A 17704-nucleotide genomic window follows, 5' to 3' on the forward strand; every position below is an offset into this window, starting at 1 on the left:
TCTTTCAATTCGATTGCAAAGTTCTCCAGCATGAACTTGGTAACAATTTGGTGTCTCAATGTCAAAGGTTGCACAGTCCTTCATGTCCAAAGTTCTAAAGAAAACTCCAATTCCCCCAACTCCAAAAGGCAGTCCAAATATCCAGAAATGAGCTCAGCCTGGAGGATTTCTGGGGCTTAGACAGAAGCCAGTTCCCCTCTACCAAAAGCAGCCATTTTCCTTACCTCTGGCAGAAGGGACATGTGGCTATCTGTGGTGCGTATCGGTATATCAGAGCTCATGATGGTCTCCAGGCTCCCTCAGTATCACAAATACCTGTTACACATTTCTAAGTCCGTGCTAGCCCTTCTCACCCTCTACCCTAAACTCCCACCAGCTCAGGCTACCCTTCCCACCGTTACTTATTCTCCTTAAACCCCTGCTATTATCGTTATGCTCGGCTCCTGCTTCTCCTCCCTCTCACAGACAGTCCTGGCTACGTCCCGTCTGCTGGCCGTGTTCAGTCCACTTCCTTCTCTCTCTGCTCTGGACTCTTCCAGATGAGCCCGGCTGTTCTCTCTCTCACATCTACAATAAAACCTTCTGCTTAGCCGTACCATGAGGAGGTCAAGTCGGCCAGTTTACACACTGAAGCCATCAGCTCGTGTCACTTTGCAGAAAACAACCCAGGGGGTCACTGTCATCACCCAGACTTCGTACAGGGTCGCAGTGCAGGTATGAAATGCATGGGTATGAAAGAGCTAAGTCAGGATGGTTTCCGGTGTGGGGTCTTGATCTGCAGTAATCACGGGGTTACCTATCTTATAGCGAGATGACAAAATCCGCGAGGAGTCGGGCCAGAAGTTGGTTTGAGAGATGCAAGGCTAGGACCTGTAGACCTAGCTGTGGGACACACCGAGGACAAGATCATCAGCTCTTTGGCCAGCACAGGTGTCCGTCCGCAGCCAGGCTGCCCGAAGCTGACCTCTAAGTGAATCCTGTCCCATAACACCTACGGACAAAACCCCACAGAGCGGAAAGGACATGGGACCCTAACCCCCCAAGGTTTTCCAGTGAGAAGCTACAAACGTCCACCGGGGCCACCGGATTGAGTGTGGGCAGAGAGCAAAGTGTGATTGGGGAGAGGTTGACTTCGGAGGTGGGACCAGTCCTAGTCAGGCGCACTCTTCCGGCAGCGCGCTGTGGCCGCCGGGAGCACAGAGGGAACACCCAATAGCCGTGGCTCAAAGACGCGGTGAGTGGGGACGACCGCCAGGAACCCAGAAGAAGGGCCAATGGCGGTGGCCGGGCGGCCGCGCGGGGGCAGCTGGGAACCCGGAAGCCCGCTGGACCGCCATGGGTGTACGCAGTGTGGCAGTCCGCGCCTGCGGGCGAGGTAAGGTCGATACCGGCGTCCCGCGGATGGCTGTTCGCGCGTGTGGGGCTGCGGCAGCCGTGGTGGCGCTGCTCTCCGCCGCGATCGCGCTCCACTGGCCGCCGCTGCACGCAGGTACCGGCCCGGGCCGCTTCTGCGGGCGGGTGGCCCTGCCGGCTGGACTCCGCCTGGCATGTGCGCGTCCTGCGACGGGGAGCCGGCCGGAGGGGCGGGCCTGGCTGAGGACTAGGCTCCAGTCAATTGTTGGAGGCCTTAGCTAGAAGTCCGTGAGACGCGAGCCGTTCGGTGTACACACGCGTGATTGACTTGCCAGTACTTGTGTGCTGGAGACAGGCAGCCCTACCTCAAAACTTGCAAGTTCTTGGAGGAGGTGGGTGGAGCCAAGATGTGGCTCGCCCCCCCTTTCAAGCCCCCACGCTTGGGGAGTGTGTTCTTGGAGATTGAGAGGTGGGCAAGTCAAGTGACTTTCAGGATTTGGAGCCCATTTAGCCCTTTTTTTTTTTTTTTTTTGTAAGTTTCTCTTGTAACCTTGGCCAGCTTGGAACTCACTTTGTAGAGCAGCCAGTGACCTCTAAGACCCCGTCCCAACAGTTGGAGTGGGAGGTAGATGCCTTTTCAGATTGGACAGAGGAATATCTCAGGGGTTGGGTAAATGGTTCATGTGTTTCTCTTATCTCCTTGTATGGGTTTGTTCCTTCTGTTTGTGGCTAGATACTTTTCTAACATCCCCAGCACAACATCCCACTTAGAAGGCAGGGAGAGCTGTTGTCTATCTTTGTGTAGACTCTAAATAGAGCCTATGAAGTGACTTCTGCAGCATTCCCCAGGGGTAAGCAGCTGAAATGCTGAAGTGTACTGTTTGTTTTAAGATTCATCAGGGAGGTGTGACTACGGACCACAAACATGTTGACTGTAGTCCAGGAGTAAAATGTGTAGACATTTTGGCTTTGTTTTTCAATTTAAGTAGTTCTGAATTCCCTGGAGAGATGCCTCCACGTCGGCAATGCCTGTCCCACCCAGAAGGCTTCTAAGCACTTTATTTAGAGACCATTCTTAACCGCCTGCATCTTCAGACACTCCGCTTAGTAATGTGCTTTTCTTGGTGCTTACCTGAGGTTTCAGTACTAGATTGACTTTCTAAACTTTTGCCAAAGAGCAGGTAGAGTTTTGAGCTTTAGATTCTTAAAGCTGTCTGTGCTTAGGGTGAATCTCACTTATTGTAAGAATTGCTGTCGTAAGCTCCCACTTAGAATGCACATTCACTTAGGGCACAAAAAAGCATGGTTGTCTGTCTCAGCCAGTTTCTTTAAAGCCAACAAAATGCAAACAGGCTTGACCTGTTTTTCCAGACTGTGTCAACAAAGTCACTTATGTAAACAGCATTTACATTTTAAGTGGCCTCTTAATACTTCATGGATAAATCCAGTAGGAGTGGCAGCAAGCCAACTAAAACTTGATCCAGTATAAAGCGTTGGGAAATCTAATCGACCTTCCTCAGGCCTTTTACTAACAGGTTTCTGTCTTGATGTAACGACCCTGGCTCTTCTGCAGTGTATTCAGGTTATCCTAGTGGCGTCCCATTGTGGAACCGGTTTATAGTCACAGAACAAAAGACAGACCAACATATTCTGCAGTGACAGCAAAGCAGGAAAATGTGTGTTGGTCTCAGGTGTCACCTTGTATTCTTAGCTGTCCCTGATTTTGGGGTGTAGACTTCTAGTTTGCTGTCTGTGATGAATATCATGACTAAAAGCTTGTGGAGAAAAGGTTTATTTCATCTTAAATTTTCAAGTCACAGTCGTCTTTAAGGGGAGTCAGGCAGGAATGAAGCAGAGGCCATGGAGGAACTCCCTTTACTGCTCAGCCTGCTTTCTTTTACCACCCAATACCACCTGCCCAGGGGTGGCAGTGCTTGCAGTCAAATCTCACATCAATCAGAATTCAAGGCAGTTTCCCCAGACAGGGCCACAGGCTACTGGATCTGTGTTATCCTGTAGTTGAGACTCCCTGTTCCTGGGTGACTTTGCTGTGCAGAAGATAACCAGAACTGAGGTCTGTGGACTTTGTGATACCTTGTGGGAAGTTTGCTTAACACAAGAATGTTAGGCCACAGACAGAAGTTAAAACAAGTAAACAGTAAGTCCCTAAAACAGCCTGGGATAATTTGGCTCTTGTCTTACAGTGTTCCATCACTCCACAATTGAGGCGTTCCGGTCAGCTGACTTGCATGTAGGAACATCGTGTGGTAGATACGGCTGCTTCAGAGGACTGGGGCAGAGTCAGGCGAGGGCCGTGCTGATTGGGGGTTGGGATTTTATTTGGCATTCCTACAGTTCTAGTTAAAAACGGAACATGCTGTACTTCCTGACAGATTGTGGAGAACAGCTGAGAAAGGTTTGACTCTTTTGGTTAAACAGGTGAATCATTTGGTTAAAGAACAAGTTTTTTTGCCTTCGGGTGGCCACATTTGATAAAATGGTTGTAATGGAACACATTGAGTTCATGTCTTTGTGAGTGCTGAGTCAGAAAGCACAGCTGGGAGGTAAGAGATTGGAGAAAGGACACAACTGGAGTTCTTCCTAGAGCAGTGCCCTCCCTAAGTACGAGGGGAAAGATTCCACTGGGGGAGAAAATTCCTCTTCCTGCAGGAAAGTGCTGCAGGGGCTAGTTTAAACATCCTAGTTTAAGTGTACTTTTAGGTTATTCAAGAAGGAAAGATGCTAGACGTGTTTCTGCGCTGCTTAGCAAAGGTAAGAGAGTCCTTAGTCAGAGGATGAAGATGATAGATGCAAACCTTTCTTGCTGTACTCAGTTGGGGTTCATAAACGTGGTAGACAGAACATTTCTAGGCGTGCTCAATGAGTCATTACTTTAGTTGTCTAAAAGAGCGCTCATAGTGACTTAGTGACCCAGTTGCCCCTACAAGTTTCTTCTAGTATTAACACAAACAGAAGGAACAACTCTAAAGGGACAAAAATGGAGGCATTTGCTCCAGAGGTGCCAGCTTTGCCTAGCAGCTGACCATAGTGTCTTAACACCTCTGAGGCCTGTCTCCTCATCTGTAAGTAGATGGTCATTAACTGTTAATGAGCAGTGTGATGTTCAGCCTGGCACATCGTTCTCAACCACAATGATTGGGACAACATGCTTTTGCCCCGAGTAATAGGAGGGGCTTTTAGGAAAAGGGTTTTTTCCCAGGTGTGGACAGGTTTCAGATGCGTGAGGAGTGGCTGAGGGGAAGAGCAGGTGTTCACCCTTGGGACAGACGCAGGCTGGCTTCTCAGCTGTCTCTCATTGCAGGGGACTTTGAGTCCTGTGCAGGTGATATAGTTACACTGATGTTTTCATTAAGTGTGTCCCGGGGAGCCAGGAGAGGGCTTGCGCTGTCAGTCCGTTGTGGTAAAGACAGGACAGGCCGGGCGTGCTGGTGGCAGGTAGGGTGCCGAGGAAAGGCAAGAATGAGCAGCTCGGTCTGGGTGGGAGGGACTGCTGGGGTCAGAATGTGGCTCTTGATGACAGGCACAGAGAGCAGAAGCAAGCCTTTCTCTGCCAGAAGTTCCCTGTGGACCAGGTCCCATTTTCACGTTGTGTGGGCTTGGATGTTGGTAAAGGAGGTTGGGTTGGTGTTAATCAGTACTGTCTACATTTGGGGCTGTATGTGTACTTGTGAAGTCAGGGAGGTACCGCAGTCCGTAAAGCGCTTAAAGTGCTTACCACATAAGATAGAGACCAGAATGCTAGCACCAACCCCTATGAAACATCAGGCATGCGGCATGTGTGTGTAATCCTGGTGCTGGGAGGGCCCACAGGAGGGGCCCTGGGACTTATTGGCCAGCCAGTTGAGCATAATCGGCAAGGCCCAAAAAGTAGGGTGGGGCTGGGCAACGGCACAGTTAGTGAAGGGATTGCTGCTCAGGCTTGGGGACCTGTGCTGAGGAGGCGCTGGCAGATCCTGGACTTCCTGTGCATCCAGTTTAGCCAAAAGGAACAGCTCTGGGCTCAGAAAGATCCTGGCTCAAAAAGTAAGGTGGGGGAGTGGCTGAGGAGAACACCCAGCATTGGCCTGTGACCTCCATAAACATACAGTTCACATGTGCACACTTGTTTACACACACAAAGGGGAAAAGAACAAGATGGACAGCTCCTGAAGAACAGTTCCAGGATTGACCTTTGGCCTTCACGTGCATGCACATACCCCACCTCACCCACACCCCCATGGAAAACAGTGGAACATTTTATTGAGTAAACCTTAAGGAAAGGTTCCTTGAGGCAGGAAGAGCCTGAAATGGATTTCCCAAGGAGCTGAGGGAGCTTCATCCTCAGTGGCTTTTCTAGGAGGGTGCTCCATTTGGAAAAATAGTGTTTATGTTTGCAGAGATCCTTAAATTCTGTAGAATCTCTAGATAGTGTGAACAGACACAAGCTTCATGATTCTAGGGAGTCTATGCTTTGGGCTCCGTGGAGTATACAGCGGAGCAGATGTCAGTGTCCAGACAGAGCACACATCGACAGGATGCTTTTCAAGAAAGGCCAATTAAGAGGTAATTAGACAGGACCAAGGTGGTGCGGTAAGCCACAGTGCCACCTTGAACCTGACTTACATGGTCCTGCACGTTTAATTAGTAGCTAGCTGTTGCCGTTGGGAATAATGGGGTGGGTCTGTCAGACTTCTGAGCAGCAGTGAGGGCTGCAAATGGGAGCTTGCTTTTCCAGGTGTGCAGAGAGGGCCCTCGCAGGCCTGAAAGGCTGGCAGTGAAATGAAAGAACAGAATGTGTTAAGTGATGATCTGTATTTTTAGGGTGACAAAACTTTCTGGAAGATGAAGTGTATGTCCTGTTGTCTCCTGTTGTGACAGATAGTGGGGGTGCCTGTCCAGTGTGCTGCTGTTTATGCTGTCATTTCTTACCCTAAGAACTGAGAGCGAAACCGCTGATTAAGCCGAGAGTTCATACGCTCAGCTTTGGGAAGCGTGTGGATGGTGGGATACTGTGAGTCTCCAGTGACTTTGCCTCTGTTCTGCAGCGCTACACAGAGCATTCTCCCTCCGTGCAGCACACTCGACAGAGGACATGGAAAACCTTTCTCAGCTGGTGAGAAACATTGTGCCTGCTCTAACGTCGAAGAAGCACAAGGGGCAGGATGGAAGAATAGGCATAGTTGGGGGCTGCCAAGAGTGAGTACCCCTCCTGCCTGCCTGCCTGCATCTGCCATCTGTCTGCCCACTTACCTCCCCCCATCTGTCCGTCCATCCACCCTCCATCCGTCTGTCAGGATGCAGTGACCATTTTCAAATGCAGTCTGATAGCGTGTGAAGTCCTTCTCATTGGTCATGCCCAGCCAACTCGCTTGCTGCTGAGTGTTGGTGTTGATGTCATGCTCTGGATCCCCGAACCCTAATGCCGTGCAGAAGGGCTGCAAGCTCCCATGGGCCTGGGCAACCTTTTAGAGGTTTTTGCACATTACTTTGGTTATTGCATGCTGTGCTGTTTCTGTCATGAGCATGAGCGCTCAGCAGCCCCTGGGGTGCCGCACACGTTGAAGGTGTTTCTGCGTTGCTTACCGTGTTCTGTAGACCGTAGTTTTGTTGAGACCTGTTTTACCTTCTTTCTTTATACTTTGTGGCTGTGTGTAGTATGTAAGGACCTGTAATCTGTCCTTGCCTGTGAGTTCTGCCTCTGGCCCTGTTCCTTCTGGTTCCTATCGAGAGTCTGCTTGCTCTCTGCCTACACTCGGGTCACTCCCCTCCAAACGTGTAGCTTCGTCACTTGAGACAGTTTCCCATGGGGCTAGGCTCAAAACTGGAAATCCTGTCTCATGCTCCCAGATGCAGGGGTACAGGTGTGCCCCATTCAGCCTTGCTATTTACTCGTTATCTCACCGCGTTTCCCTTTTTCCTTCCCATCTCTCTCAGCTTTTCCTTTGATTACTTTGGAATGTCTTCCTACTCGGAAATTCAGCCAGCGCTCACCTTTTCCCCCGTACTGTGCTTCACAGATTTCACAGCAGCTGGTGAGAGCAGTGGTGACAGAACCGCCACGTGGTTCCAGCCACAGGCTCTGCTTTTCCCTCTGAATGTTCATTCCTAATTGGATTCAGAATTTCCAGCTGAACTCATAGCTGGTAAATTTAGTTGCACGTATTGTGGATTCTGTTGTGTTTACTCTCCTGGCTTCCTCCGTGCTCTGTCGGTAGGTGGGAATGCTTTGGCAGGTGAGCCTCCCTGCAGGTTCCCCGACGTACTATGTTGGCAACCAGCTGGCTGTGGGCTGCCTGGGCCTCAGTTGTAGCGCCTGCTGTGCTAATCTGGAGATCATGTCTTCTGTGCACACAGACTGTGTGCATTTTAAGTACCGTCATCTTGTGCTGTACTCATCTGAGTCATCTGCTCTAGAATCCCACCATTTCTCTAGGGATGTGGTTTTGGTTGTGGTATGTTCCATTAATCCTGCTTAAGGCTCCCCTCATGTGTGGGCCTCTGATACCATCTCAGCTGTGTTTGCACCCCAGTGGCTTCCGTGTGCTAGGCGAGCTCTTGGGCCTAGGCAGCTTCTCCTGCTCTGAGTGTCTTGTGAAGCACATCTGTCTGTGGAGAAGGAGAGTGTGTGGTTCCTTCTCTGCTGATCTGGACCCACGCTGCTGACTGCTGCGATGCCCAGCTCACATGGAGACTAGGCCGTGCGTGCTCAGCATTTGTCCCTGGACACACAGCGGCAGTGAGACAGTCACTCTGTCCTTGCACACCCTGCCAGGGGTGTCTGCTGTGCTTAGAGATAGCCATGGCCAGAAGAGCACAGGCAGGAAGCTGGGGCACACACAGCAGGCTGCGGTGGCTAGTGTGGCTCCTGCTAATGTCCCTCATAGAAGACACGGTGCCCCCTCTCTGCTGGCTGCCCTGAGCGGGTGGTCATCTCCATCTTCTCCCCCAGAAGCCTGCAGCCAGCTTGCTCTTTCTTGTCCTTGGGACAGAGACCTCAGTCACGCAAGCCAGTGTTGGAGAATGATCACAGATGTCACGTGCAGTTTTTCTAGTTCTGACTCGTGTGTGAGTGTTTACTGAGTATCTCCTGTGTGTTGAGTTTGTGTTTTGGGCCTGGAGTCTATATCACTTGTTGATAATTTCTATTTATTCACATATTGTTCTTACCTGTTCATATTGGTAACCTATTACTGGCAAATGTGTTTGCTTCACTGAGGGGTTGACTCCAGTGTTTCCATTTTAGGTACACAGGAGCACCATATTTTGCAGGAATCTCAGCTCTGAAAGTGGTGAGTTTACCTCAGAGTCTTGCATTGGGATTTTTCTGATTAACAGTTGGGTTATTTAAGGACCTGGGGAGTTGGTTCTGCAGACATGAGGGCCTGAGTTCACATTCCAGAACACATAGAAAAACCCTGGCATGGCCACACTTGCCTATACCCCAGCATTGCTGAGAGCAGAGACGGGAGGGTTTTCTGGCCACCAGCCTAGGTTCCCTGAGAGACCCTGCCTCAGGGAGACAGATGGGTGTAGGGACACCTGATGCCTCCTTGGGCCTCTGGCCATACACACCCAAACATGCTATACCACATGTGCTCATAACACACAGTCGCACACACACACATACATGGACACATACACACAGTTTATATAATGTCCTGTGTTAGCAATACGGGAGTGACATTGTAGGAAAATTGTGTGACGTAGAGAAGCACTTAAAGCTCCTTTGGCCTTGTCTGCAGTGGCAGGTGATTAGCGGTGGGGTTGTGTGGGGTTGGGGTTTGCTTTTGTACTTTGAGACAATGTTTCTTCATGTTAGCCAAGCTGGCCACAGACTCAGAAACCCTCCTGCCTCTATCTCTTCAGTGCTGGGCTTAAAGGCATTCACCTTCATGCCTGATTGGTTTTGTTTGTTTTTTGTTTTGTATGAGTTTGTTTGGTTTTGTTTTCAGCTCCTCTATTTGCCTTTAAAAGCAGCATGTCATTGCTTTGGGATTCACAGCTGAGGTTTAGCTCGCACTTTACTTTGCCAGGAGGATCCTGGGAGTCTGTTAGGTTGTGCTGTACACAGCTGATGCCTTTAATCTGGCTGAGCAGTTAGGATGAAGTGGCTTAAGTTGGGCAGGCTGACGGACAAGGCAGAGCTGGTGCCGTGGCTCTGTCTGTCCCAAAGCCTGGGAGGGGATAGCAGTCTGTTGTGACGCCAAGCATTTTCCTGTGCCACCTTCCCTTCCCCAAAGCCACTGGCTGTCTGCTTTCATCCGTAGTTGGGCTTGGGGGCATAAACAGCAACGGGCGGCGTGAGAGCTGGCGTGCAGAGCTGCTTGTGGTCCTTCTCTAAGCCCACTTCTCATTCTCAGGGTGCAGATCTGGCCCACGTGTTCTGTGCCAGGGAGGCCGCGCCAGTGATAAAGTCCTACAGCCCGGAGCTGATCGTCCACCCAGTCCTGTGAGTCTGCATGTGGGCGTCTTTACCTGCAGCAGTGCTCTCACGCGTGTGCCTGCTATGCTGACTGCTCCGTGTACTAAAGCCAGGCCTGTGCCACACGCCTGTCACCCAGAGACTTAGGACTGGGCCAGGGGCTTTCCAATTGGAGGCCAGTTGGACAACTAACAACCCTATCTCAGAAGAAACTTTTAAAGGGTTTAGAATGGAGCTCATGAAGTAGAGGTTTGATCCCCAGACCACAAGACTGAAAGAATACCATAGTTTTCTCCACTGCATCAGCGGAGATAGTGAAAGGGCCAGCAGAGAGGCCTGGGACACAGGGAAGTAGTGGATGCTGTGCTGTCTGTGGAAGACTCAGTCCCATCGTCATTTGGGGCCTTTGGGGGCAGGGTTGTCTGAGGCACATGCTCACAATGCTTGGGGTTCCGTGTTGTTCAGGAGGTAGCTCTGAGCTTAGCAGAGTCTGTTCCAGAGGCTCCTAAGGCTTCAGTGGTGACAGCGCCCACATGTCACCCTGTGCACCGAGCACCACAGCACCCCTGAGGAGCTCAGGATCGAGTTCTTTTTTGTCCCGCTTTAACCACCATACAAATAAAGTGGGGGCTGGAGAGATGCTCAGCAGATGAGAGCACCGGCTGCTCTTGCAGAGGACCCAGGTTCAGGTTCAGGCACCCCACGGCAGCTCACAGCCATCTCTAACTCTAGCTTCAGGGGTGCTGATATCTCCTCTAACCTCTGCGGAGACAGGGTACACATCTAGTGCATGCAGGAAGAAATGCAGTAAAGGAAAGCAGCCTTAAAAAGCTAAAACAGAAAGAAGCCAGCACGTGGAGAAGACTGACGAGATGCAGGTCAGGTGCAGGTGGGGTCCAGATTGCATCCTGGGAGAGGTCAGGTTCTGCGTCAGGCGCTCAGCTGCCAGTCTACACTGAATCCCCAGTGCTGAGCCAGCCCTCGCTTGTGTTCTGGAATGTGAGTGTGTAGGATGCTCACGTGAACAGTGGCTAGGGAACCACCTGCGGCGTCTGTACTAGTGTACGGGTTCCTACAGGTCCACACTGTTTTCAGAATAAAGTGGTTCAGAGACATAGACTGGCACAGGGCACTTCCCTAGCATGCTCAGGACATGTACATGTACAGTGCCCAGTACCGCACACACAAAGTGGTTTAAAATCAACAAATGAAAGCCTAAGAAAGCCATCTGCCTTTTTCTTTTTTCAGTGACAGTCCTAATGTTGTTGAGGAGGTGGAGAAATGGCTCCCCAGGCTGCATGCCCTTGTCGTGGGACCTGGCCTAGGTAGGGACGACCTTCTTCTCAACAACGTCAGGGTAAGTGGGGTCACTGTTAAGCACTCTCCCTCTCAGATACAACGGGGCACAGGTGTGTCTTCGGTTCCTCAGGCTCGGGTGCAGGCTCTTGTTAATCTTTGGAAGTAGGTGATGTGTTGTGGGCAGAGGGCAGGTGAGGCACCAGGAGTGGCGAGGGCCTTCCAGAACAGAGCAGATGGGATGAGTCTCTTTGCTCCAGGGGAGCGCGTCAGGCCTGAGGTGTGGGCAGACTTGGCAGGAGGTCTGTGTGCTTTCTAGTGTGACCCTGCTTGCCAGAGGTCCTGGCTGTGGTTGAGTCTCTGTGCATCTGTGAATGCCAGAAGTTTCACGAGAGGAATTGAATTGTGGCTGTGGTGTGAGCAGGCAGCATGTGTGGCTCCTGTATCATATTGCAGCGTATCAGCCTTTCCTCCTTCCCGAATTGCACAGCATCGTGGTGGAAGTCGGTGCCCAAAATGACAGTGTGTCTGGGCCTCTGTCTCTGCAGGAGCCTGTGCTTTCCCTAGTCTTGGAGTCAGGCTCTTGATTTGCAGAAGAGGCTGAGGCTGCAGGAGGCACCCTGTACATCAAAGGTCCGGCCTTCCTAACACTGTGACCCTTTGATACAGTTCCTCAGCTGCTGTTCACAAGCTGCTTTCCAACCCAGGTTATCCAGAATGTTGTCATCACCCACGTTTCTTCTGCAACTTATTCTGTGGGTCCTAGAGATGCGTTCCGGTGGTGGGGAGTGTCTATCTCTCAGTTTTAAACTATTTTTAGTAGCGGTATCAGGACTGTGTACTGTTAGGCTGTGCCTTATTGAGGGATATTGTGTGTTCACATGCACACCTTCGCAGGGCGCTGCTCCTGAGTGCTGTGACGCAGCCTTCTGAGAGAACTAAGCTCGCCCTGTGGCAAACCTTTCCAGTGTTTAGGTGTTAGCTGTGGCCTGCTACTCTGTCAGGGAAAACTAGAGACCCTGGTGTCACATTGCCAGATACCGTGAAATCAGAAATGGACCTAAGATCTGAATTGCAGAACCCTGTGTGCTAACATGAAGCTAGGCAGGCAGAGCTTTGTTAAAGAAGGAATGGGCTTCTCTGAGCCCCATGTCCCTGACCATGATTAGAGGGCTTTTGCACCCACACTTGGACCACTTGGGCCAGTGCTAGACAAAATGTATGTTTCCTACCCTGGCACATTCCTTGGTGTGCTGACAGTTTTATGTCAGTTTGACACAAGCTCTAGAATCATGGAGAGGAGGGACCCCAAATTAAGAAAAACTCATTCAAAAGATGGGGTATTTTTCTAATTGGTGATTGATGTAGGAGGTCTAGCCCATTATGGGTGGTGCCATCCCTGGGCTGGTGGTCCTATAAGAAGGCAGGCTGAGGGGCTAGAGAGATGGCTCAGTGGTTAAGAACAGTGGCTGCTCTGCCAGAGGTCTTGAGTTCAGTTCCCAGTAACCACATGGTAGCTCACAACAATCTAAAATGAGATCTGGTGCCCTCTTCTGGGGTACAGGTATACATGCAGGCAGTGTATACGTAATAAATAAATTCTTATAGAGAAGGAAGGGAGGAAGGGAAGGAGGAAGGAAGGGAGGAAGGCAGGCTGAGCAAGCCATTAGGAGCAAGCCAGTAAGCAGCACCCTCCATGGCCTCTGTGTCAGCTCCTGCCTCCAGGTTCCTGCCTGACTTCCTTCAGTGATGGACTGTGTTGTGGACAAGCTGTTTTTAGTTCTGTGTTTCCTCATAGCAGCAGTCACCCTGACTAGGACACTCGGGAGACATGGACTGAGAGTGTCAGGATCCGGTTACCTTTACTTTGTCTCCTCGTGTGCGCATGCTGCATGTGTACATGTGTACATCACAGCATGTGGGTGGAGGTCAGAGGTCAACTTCCACCCTGTGGGTTGGGTTAGGCAGCAGGCACCTTTACTCTAAGGCATTTCACTACCCATCTGATTACCATAGGTAATTTCTCATGATACATTGGTTGATAAATATACATGTATCAGTACATGTTAGATGGGAACTGTTGATGCTTTCAGCTTCAATGTAGGATTAAGGTCTAGGTCTAGCAGGGGAAAACTGCCACAGTGTTATAAAGCATGTAAACAAAATGGTAAGAAAAATGGATAACTGATGACTTCAGGAAATCCCAAAAATTCCCCCTTTGAGCCCAGTGGTGTAGCATGGGCTAGCCACTTGGCAGTGGTAGGTGGTCTTGGTGGCCAGTCCAGGCGCCACGTGCTGGGCCTGCCCCTGCTGTTTAGTTTGCCTTCTGGTGACCCGTGACCTGCAGAAGCGCTGCCTGCTCCTCTGCCTTCTCTTAAGGGGATGTAGGTGTTCTGTGGGACAGTCCTCTGCAGGCTTACGGTGGGCAGGAAGACGCTGAGTGTGAGGTGAGAATGAAACTCAGCCCGATTGTATAGTGGCCGGTGCTGGACCAGGGCTTCTCAGAGCCTGAGCCAGATCATTTTACTGGAGCTGTGCACAGTTCTGGAAAAAAGTGTTCAGATAACAACTCAGCCCACGTGCACAACTTCAGACATGCTTCCATTGAGATGACTGCAGAGTGTATTTGCTTCTTTCACAGGAATGAGTACTGTTGACTCAGAGACAGTGGCCATGAGGGAGGGTCTAGGGAGCTTGACTGAGGTGAACATAATGTTGTGGGTGTTAGGGTTGGCTTGGCCCTCAGATAACAGAGAAGTCACTTAGGCTGATGTAGAACACGGTGGCATCACTCATAAGGGTGGGTTTCACAGTCTAAAAGCACTGCTCAAGATCTAGGGGAAAAGATCTGGAGTAAGTAAAGCATAAATTCTGGGAAATAGAGTAGAGCCTGGCTATCAGACAGCAAAGGATCCGTATGCGAAACTACATCATTCCTGGCATTCCAGGAGGAGCAGCTAAGCACCTCATTGCAGAGCTAGGCAGGCTATGTGTTCAACTTCGCATGGTCTGCAGTGCTGGCCTGTCTGCACAAGGCCTCTTGCCCTCTACGACATTCAGCTTGGCTGCTTTTCCGGCAGGGCATTTTGGAAGCAACCAAGGCCAGGGACATCCCCGTGGTCATCGACGCGGTGAGTGTGGCCTCTCATGTCCCCACACAGTCAGCATGGGGTCCCTGAGGCCCGCCGGTGAGGGTGCACCCTTGTTCCGCACAGGACGGCCTGTGGCTGATTGCTCAGCAGCCTGGCCTCATCCACGGTTACCAGAAGGCCATTCTCACCCCCAACCGTGTGGAGTTCAGCAGACTCTGGGAAGCTGTGGTGAGTTCGTGGGCTCCAGTGTTGTGCCCAGCTCAAGCCATGGCCTGTCTCTGCAGGGAGACTGACCTACAGATCACTGGGTGTTTGCTCTGCTAGCCACCATGCATGCTTTTCATGCCTCCATGTGAATTTTATTGGGTGAATGGTGCTTTGGAGGGCTTGAGACAGGGACTGCCTGCTGTGCTCGCCAAGTTGCTCAGCGTGTCCGCAGTGCTAGTCAGCTGTGAGATAAAATGAAGCCATGAATCCTGGCAGCAGGTGTCCCATAAGCCTGGGCTCTCTGTGGGGGAGAGGCGTGCACATCATCCTCATCATTGTTCCCACAAACCTGGTCGAGCCACGTCTCGAGAGGAGAGCAAGCTGTAGAGTAAACATTGGTGTCAGTATCCCTTAGAGGCCTTGGGACCATGATGTCCTGGCCACTTTCTGCCCCTCAGCCCTTAGCCAGTGCCCCTGGTTTCTATGGACATGAGCATCTGGGCTCTTGATGGAGCTGTGTGCCCTGTGTATCCAGGAGGACTTGGTTAACTGTGCTTGTCCTGTGTTGTAGCTCAGTAGTCCTATGGACACCAGGAATCACAGCGAGTCTGTACTGAAGCTCAGCCAGGCCCTGGGGAACATCACTGTGGTCCAGAAAGGAGAACACGACCTCATCTCCAATGGCCAGCAGGGTGAGTGGGGACTTCGCACATCACTCAGAGGCCGTGCTGGCCAGAGCCTGGAAGCCTCTCGAAATTCACGTCTGTTGATACACATTAAACATGCCAGCTGCGGCTTTAAAGTCCGTCTGTTCACTCCTAAAGGTTTGCTCGGGGCTCTGGTGACACCAGACATGTTTTCGGCTTCGCAGGTGTCATAGGCCTTGCACTTTGCTGATTTGAAACCATACACACACACACACACACACACACACACACACACACACACACACCCTTTATCATAGTCCTCGGGAAGCAGAGGCAGGTGGATCTCTGTGTTTGAGGTCTTGTCTACATAGTGAATTCCAGGACAGCTATAGCTACAAAGTGGGGTCTTGTCTTCAAAAAGGCAAAAACAGAAACAAAGCTCACAACCATTTCCAGGAGGCACATTTAAACCAGAGATCCCGCATAGTCCAAGGCCACTATCCTTAGCCTGTTACCTCTCTTTCACCAAGACACACATAATAACAGTCATTTGAAAGTCTTTTGTTGCATTTTGTCTTATTATAACTGGAAAGTGAAGGAAACCTCAGCACTGACATTAGCTAAAAATGTCAGTTGCCTTCCCCCAAGAGCTTAAGGCTGCTCAGCTAAGAGCAGAGCGGAGGCGGGGAGGAGTGTGTGGGCGTCCCTAGTACGTCTGCCACTCTGCGCTCGGAGGTGCCAGGCCGCCATACTAGTCGGTACCAGCAGCTGTCAGTGAGGGATGGAGTTGACAGGGACCTGAGTTTAGAGTTCTTAGAACCCCGAAGGACATGTGACCGTGCAGGTGAACCCACACATATCCCCCATAGTCAGGACAGGAAGTGAGCAGAATGTTCCAGGGCCCAGACCACAGCAAAGAGGCTTTCCTGATCCCAGCACACGCAAAGGCAGCACCAGTTCTCAAAACATTTCCCAAAGAAACACGTTTTCATGTGCAAGGGTGACAGTAGTTCACGGTCCATGATGGTCCATGAGGAATGCTACTGGGACCTTGGCGGCGGGTGTGGAGATGGCGTTTGGGCTGGGCCCGAGACCTGAGGCTGAGGATGTGCCCTGCGCTGACCGCTCTTCTGGGGAGCAGCTCATGCTGACGCCTGCTCATGTCTGTTCTGTGCAGTGCTCGTGTGCAACCAGGAAGGCAGCAGCCGCAGGTGCGGTGGGCAAGGAGACCTGCTGTCAGGCTCCCTGGGCGTCATGGTGCACTGGGCCCTCCTTGCTGGGCCCGAGAAAACAAACAGGTACGAACGGCACACCTTTGCCACTGTCAGCTCCCCCAGGAGCGCGAGCATTGGGTCCCTCTCATTTCCCAAGTGGACTTCCAGTGCTCCACGGGAGACATCTGGAGCCAGGTTCCCCTGCCCATACATGCTGGGCCCAAACCTAGCAGTTGAGGGTGGACCCTGGCACTGGGGGAAAATCCAAGCAGCCATGCCTGGCTAAGGACACAATGTGGAGAACTCAGCAGGGATCCCTGTAAACGGAGGGTAGAGAGCACAAGCTGGAGGGTTGGGCCTCCTGACCCTCATCCTCAGAGCTATTTGATTCCCTAGGGCAGCAGGATGCTAAACTCACAGGAGATCCCATACCTCTGACCTGTCCTATGGACTGTTATTGCCACACACGCTGGGTATGGGATGCCCAGCTTCTGGAGCCCCACATGACAGCTCTGGTGCAAATGGTGTGTCAGTGGCCTTGAACTTCGCTGGGTTTGCAGGATAGTGGTGCAAAGGGTGGTTCTAGTTTGTCCTGTGTCCCAGTCGGGGGTGTGCAATGGAGCAGCAGGAATGCCTAGAGACCTCAGGTGTTCTGCCACACTCTAAGAAAAGGTGAGCTCCGTTAAAGCCCACAGCACCAGCCAGCACCACACACAGGAGAAATGCTTCCCTCTGTTGGCTTCTGACCCCCTCCAGGGACGGGACCCAGGGCCTCCTAGTGTTCCTCAGGCCTGCGCTCTGCCAGTGAGCCATGCCCAGTCCTAGAGGATGTTGCCATGTGCCAGAGCTCACTGCAGTGATGCTGCCTGCTCAGAATCCCAGCTGGCTTGAGTTTACTATTTGGGAGTTGAAGCTACAAACAGGGTGAAAAAATCAGAGCCCAGAGCCCTCACCAGTGGCCTACAGCAAGAAGGCCTTTGATTGTGCTCTTGTCTTGTAGCTCCAGCCCGCTCCTGGTGGCTGCCTGGGGTGCTTGCACACTCACAAGGGAATGTAACCATCAGGCCTTCCAGAAGTACGGGCGCTCCACCACCACCTCGGACATGATCGCAGAGGTGGGGACTGCCTTCAGCAAGCTCTTCACGAACTGAGCCAGTGCACTGAGAGGCACCACAGACTGTCCTCGACTTGCTGAGCCACGGGCCCAGCATCACAATGCTGTTTGCGGGGTCTTGGCCTAACCTGGCTGATAGGACTTAGGACATAGCCGTGTATTCTGACTAAATTAGACTCAAGATGTTATGACAATAATCTGGTCTTCTGCGATTTTCTTGGCTTCTCAGCAGCAGTTGAGAAAATGAGAATAAAATTCCTCCCAGCAGCCCAGTTGAATCTGGGCTTGCTCTGAGACAGGACATTTGGAGTCTGTGGTCGTTCTCTGCTTCGCATGCCCTCCACCACTAGATGCCCCCT

General features: G+C 51.4%; 2 protein-coding genes across 4 annotated transcripts in view; one reads left to right on the forward strand and one right to left on the reverse strand.

Moving 5' to 3' along the window:
* Window positions 1-1227: 1227 nt before the first annotated feature.
* On the forward strand, window positions 1228-17646 carry Naxd (NAD(P)HX dehydratase). 3 transcript variants are annotated; one of them, XM_021637519.2, is made up of 10 exons: window positions 1228-1375; window positions 6399-6549; window positions 8597-8642; window positions 9714-9802; window positions 11024-11132; window positions 14152-14202; window positions 14287-14391; window positions 14942-15062; window positions 16195-16315; window positions 17232-17646. In XM_021637519.2, the coding sequence occupies exons 1-10, from the start codon at window positions 1336-1338 to the stop codon at window positions 17380-17382; spliced, it is 984 nt and encodes a 327-aa protein (XP_021493194.1). In that variant the 5' UTR covers window positions 1228-1335; the 3' UTR covers window positions 17383-17646. The 3 variants fall into 3 exon arrangements, with proteins under 3 accessions (XP_021493194.1, XP_060237352.1, XP_021493193.1); XM_021637518.2 differs by having other exon boundaries at window positions 1316-1489; XM_060381369.1 differs by lacking the exon at window positions 6399-6549 and having other exon boundaries at window positions 1260-1375.
* Cars2 (cysteinyl-tRNA synthetase 2, mitochondrial) overlaps window positions 14391-17704 on the reverse strand; it is a 34400-nt gene continuing 31086 nt past the window's right edge. Inside the window, exon 15 of the mRNA XM_021637516.2 lies at window positions 14391-14751. Within this exon, the coding sequence (XP_021493191.1) occupies window positions 14605-14751 (147 nt within the window). The 3' untranslated portion in view covers window positions 14391-14604. The remainder of the gene's footprint in view (window positions 14752-17704) is intronic.

The sequence above is a fragment of the Meriones unguiculatus genome, chromosome 4, assembly GCF_030254825.1.
Source record: "Meriones unguiculatus strain TT.TT164.6M chromosome 4, Bangor_MerUng_6.1, whole genome shotgun sequence".
NCBI classification, from domain to species: domain Eukaryota; kingdom Metazoa; phylum Chordata; class Mammalia; order Rodentia; family Muridae; genus Meriones; species Meriones unguiculatus.

Bases quoted from the DNA above. Each gene is read 5' to 3' on its own strand.
- Naxd (XM_021637518.2), top strand. From the start codon at position 1,336: ATGGGTGTACGCAGTGTGGCAGTCCGCGCCTGCGGGCGAGGTAAGGTC. The intron at 8,643-9,713 runs GTGAGTTTACCT...TCTCATTCTCAG, and splicing joins GAATCTCAGCTCTGAAAGTG to GGTGCAGATCTGGCCCACGT. The intron at 14,392-14,941 runs GTGAGTTCGTGG...CCTGTGTTGTAG, and splicing joins GCAGACTCTGGGAAGCTGTG to CTCAGTAGTCCTATGGACAC.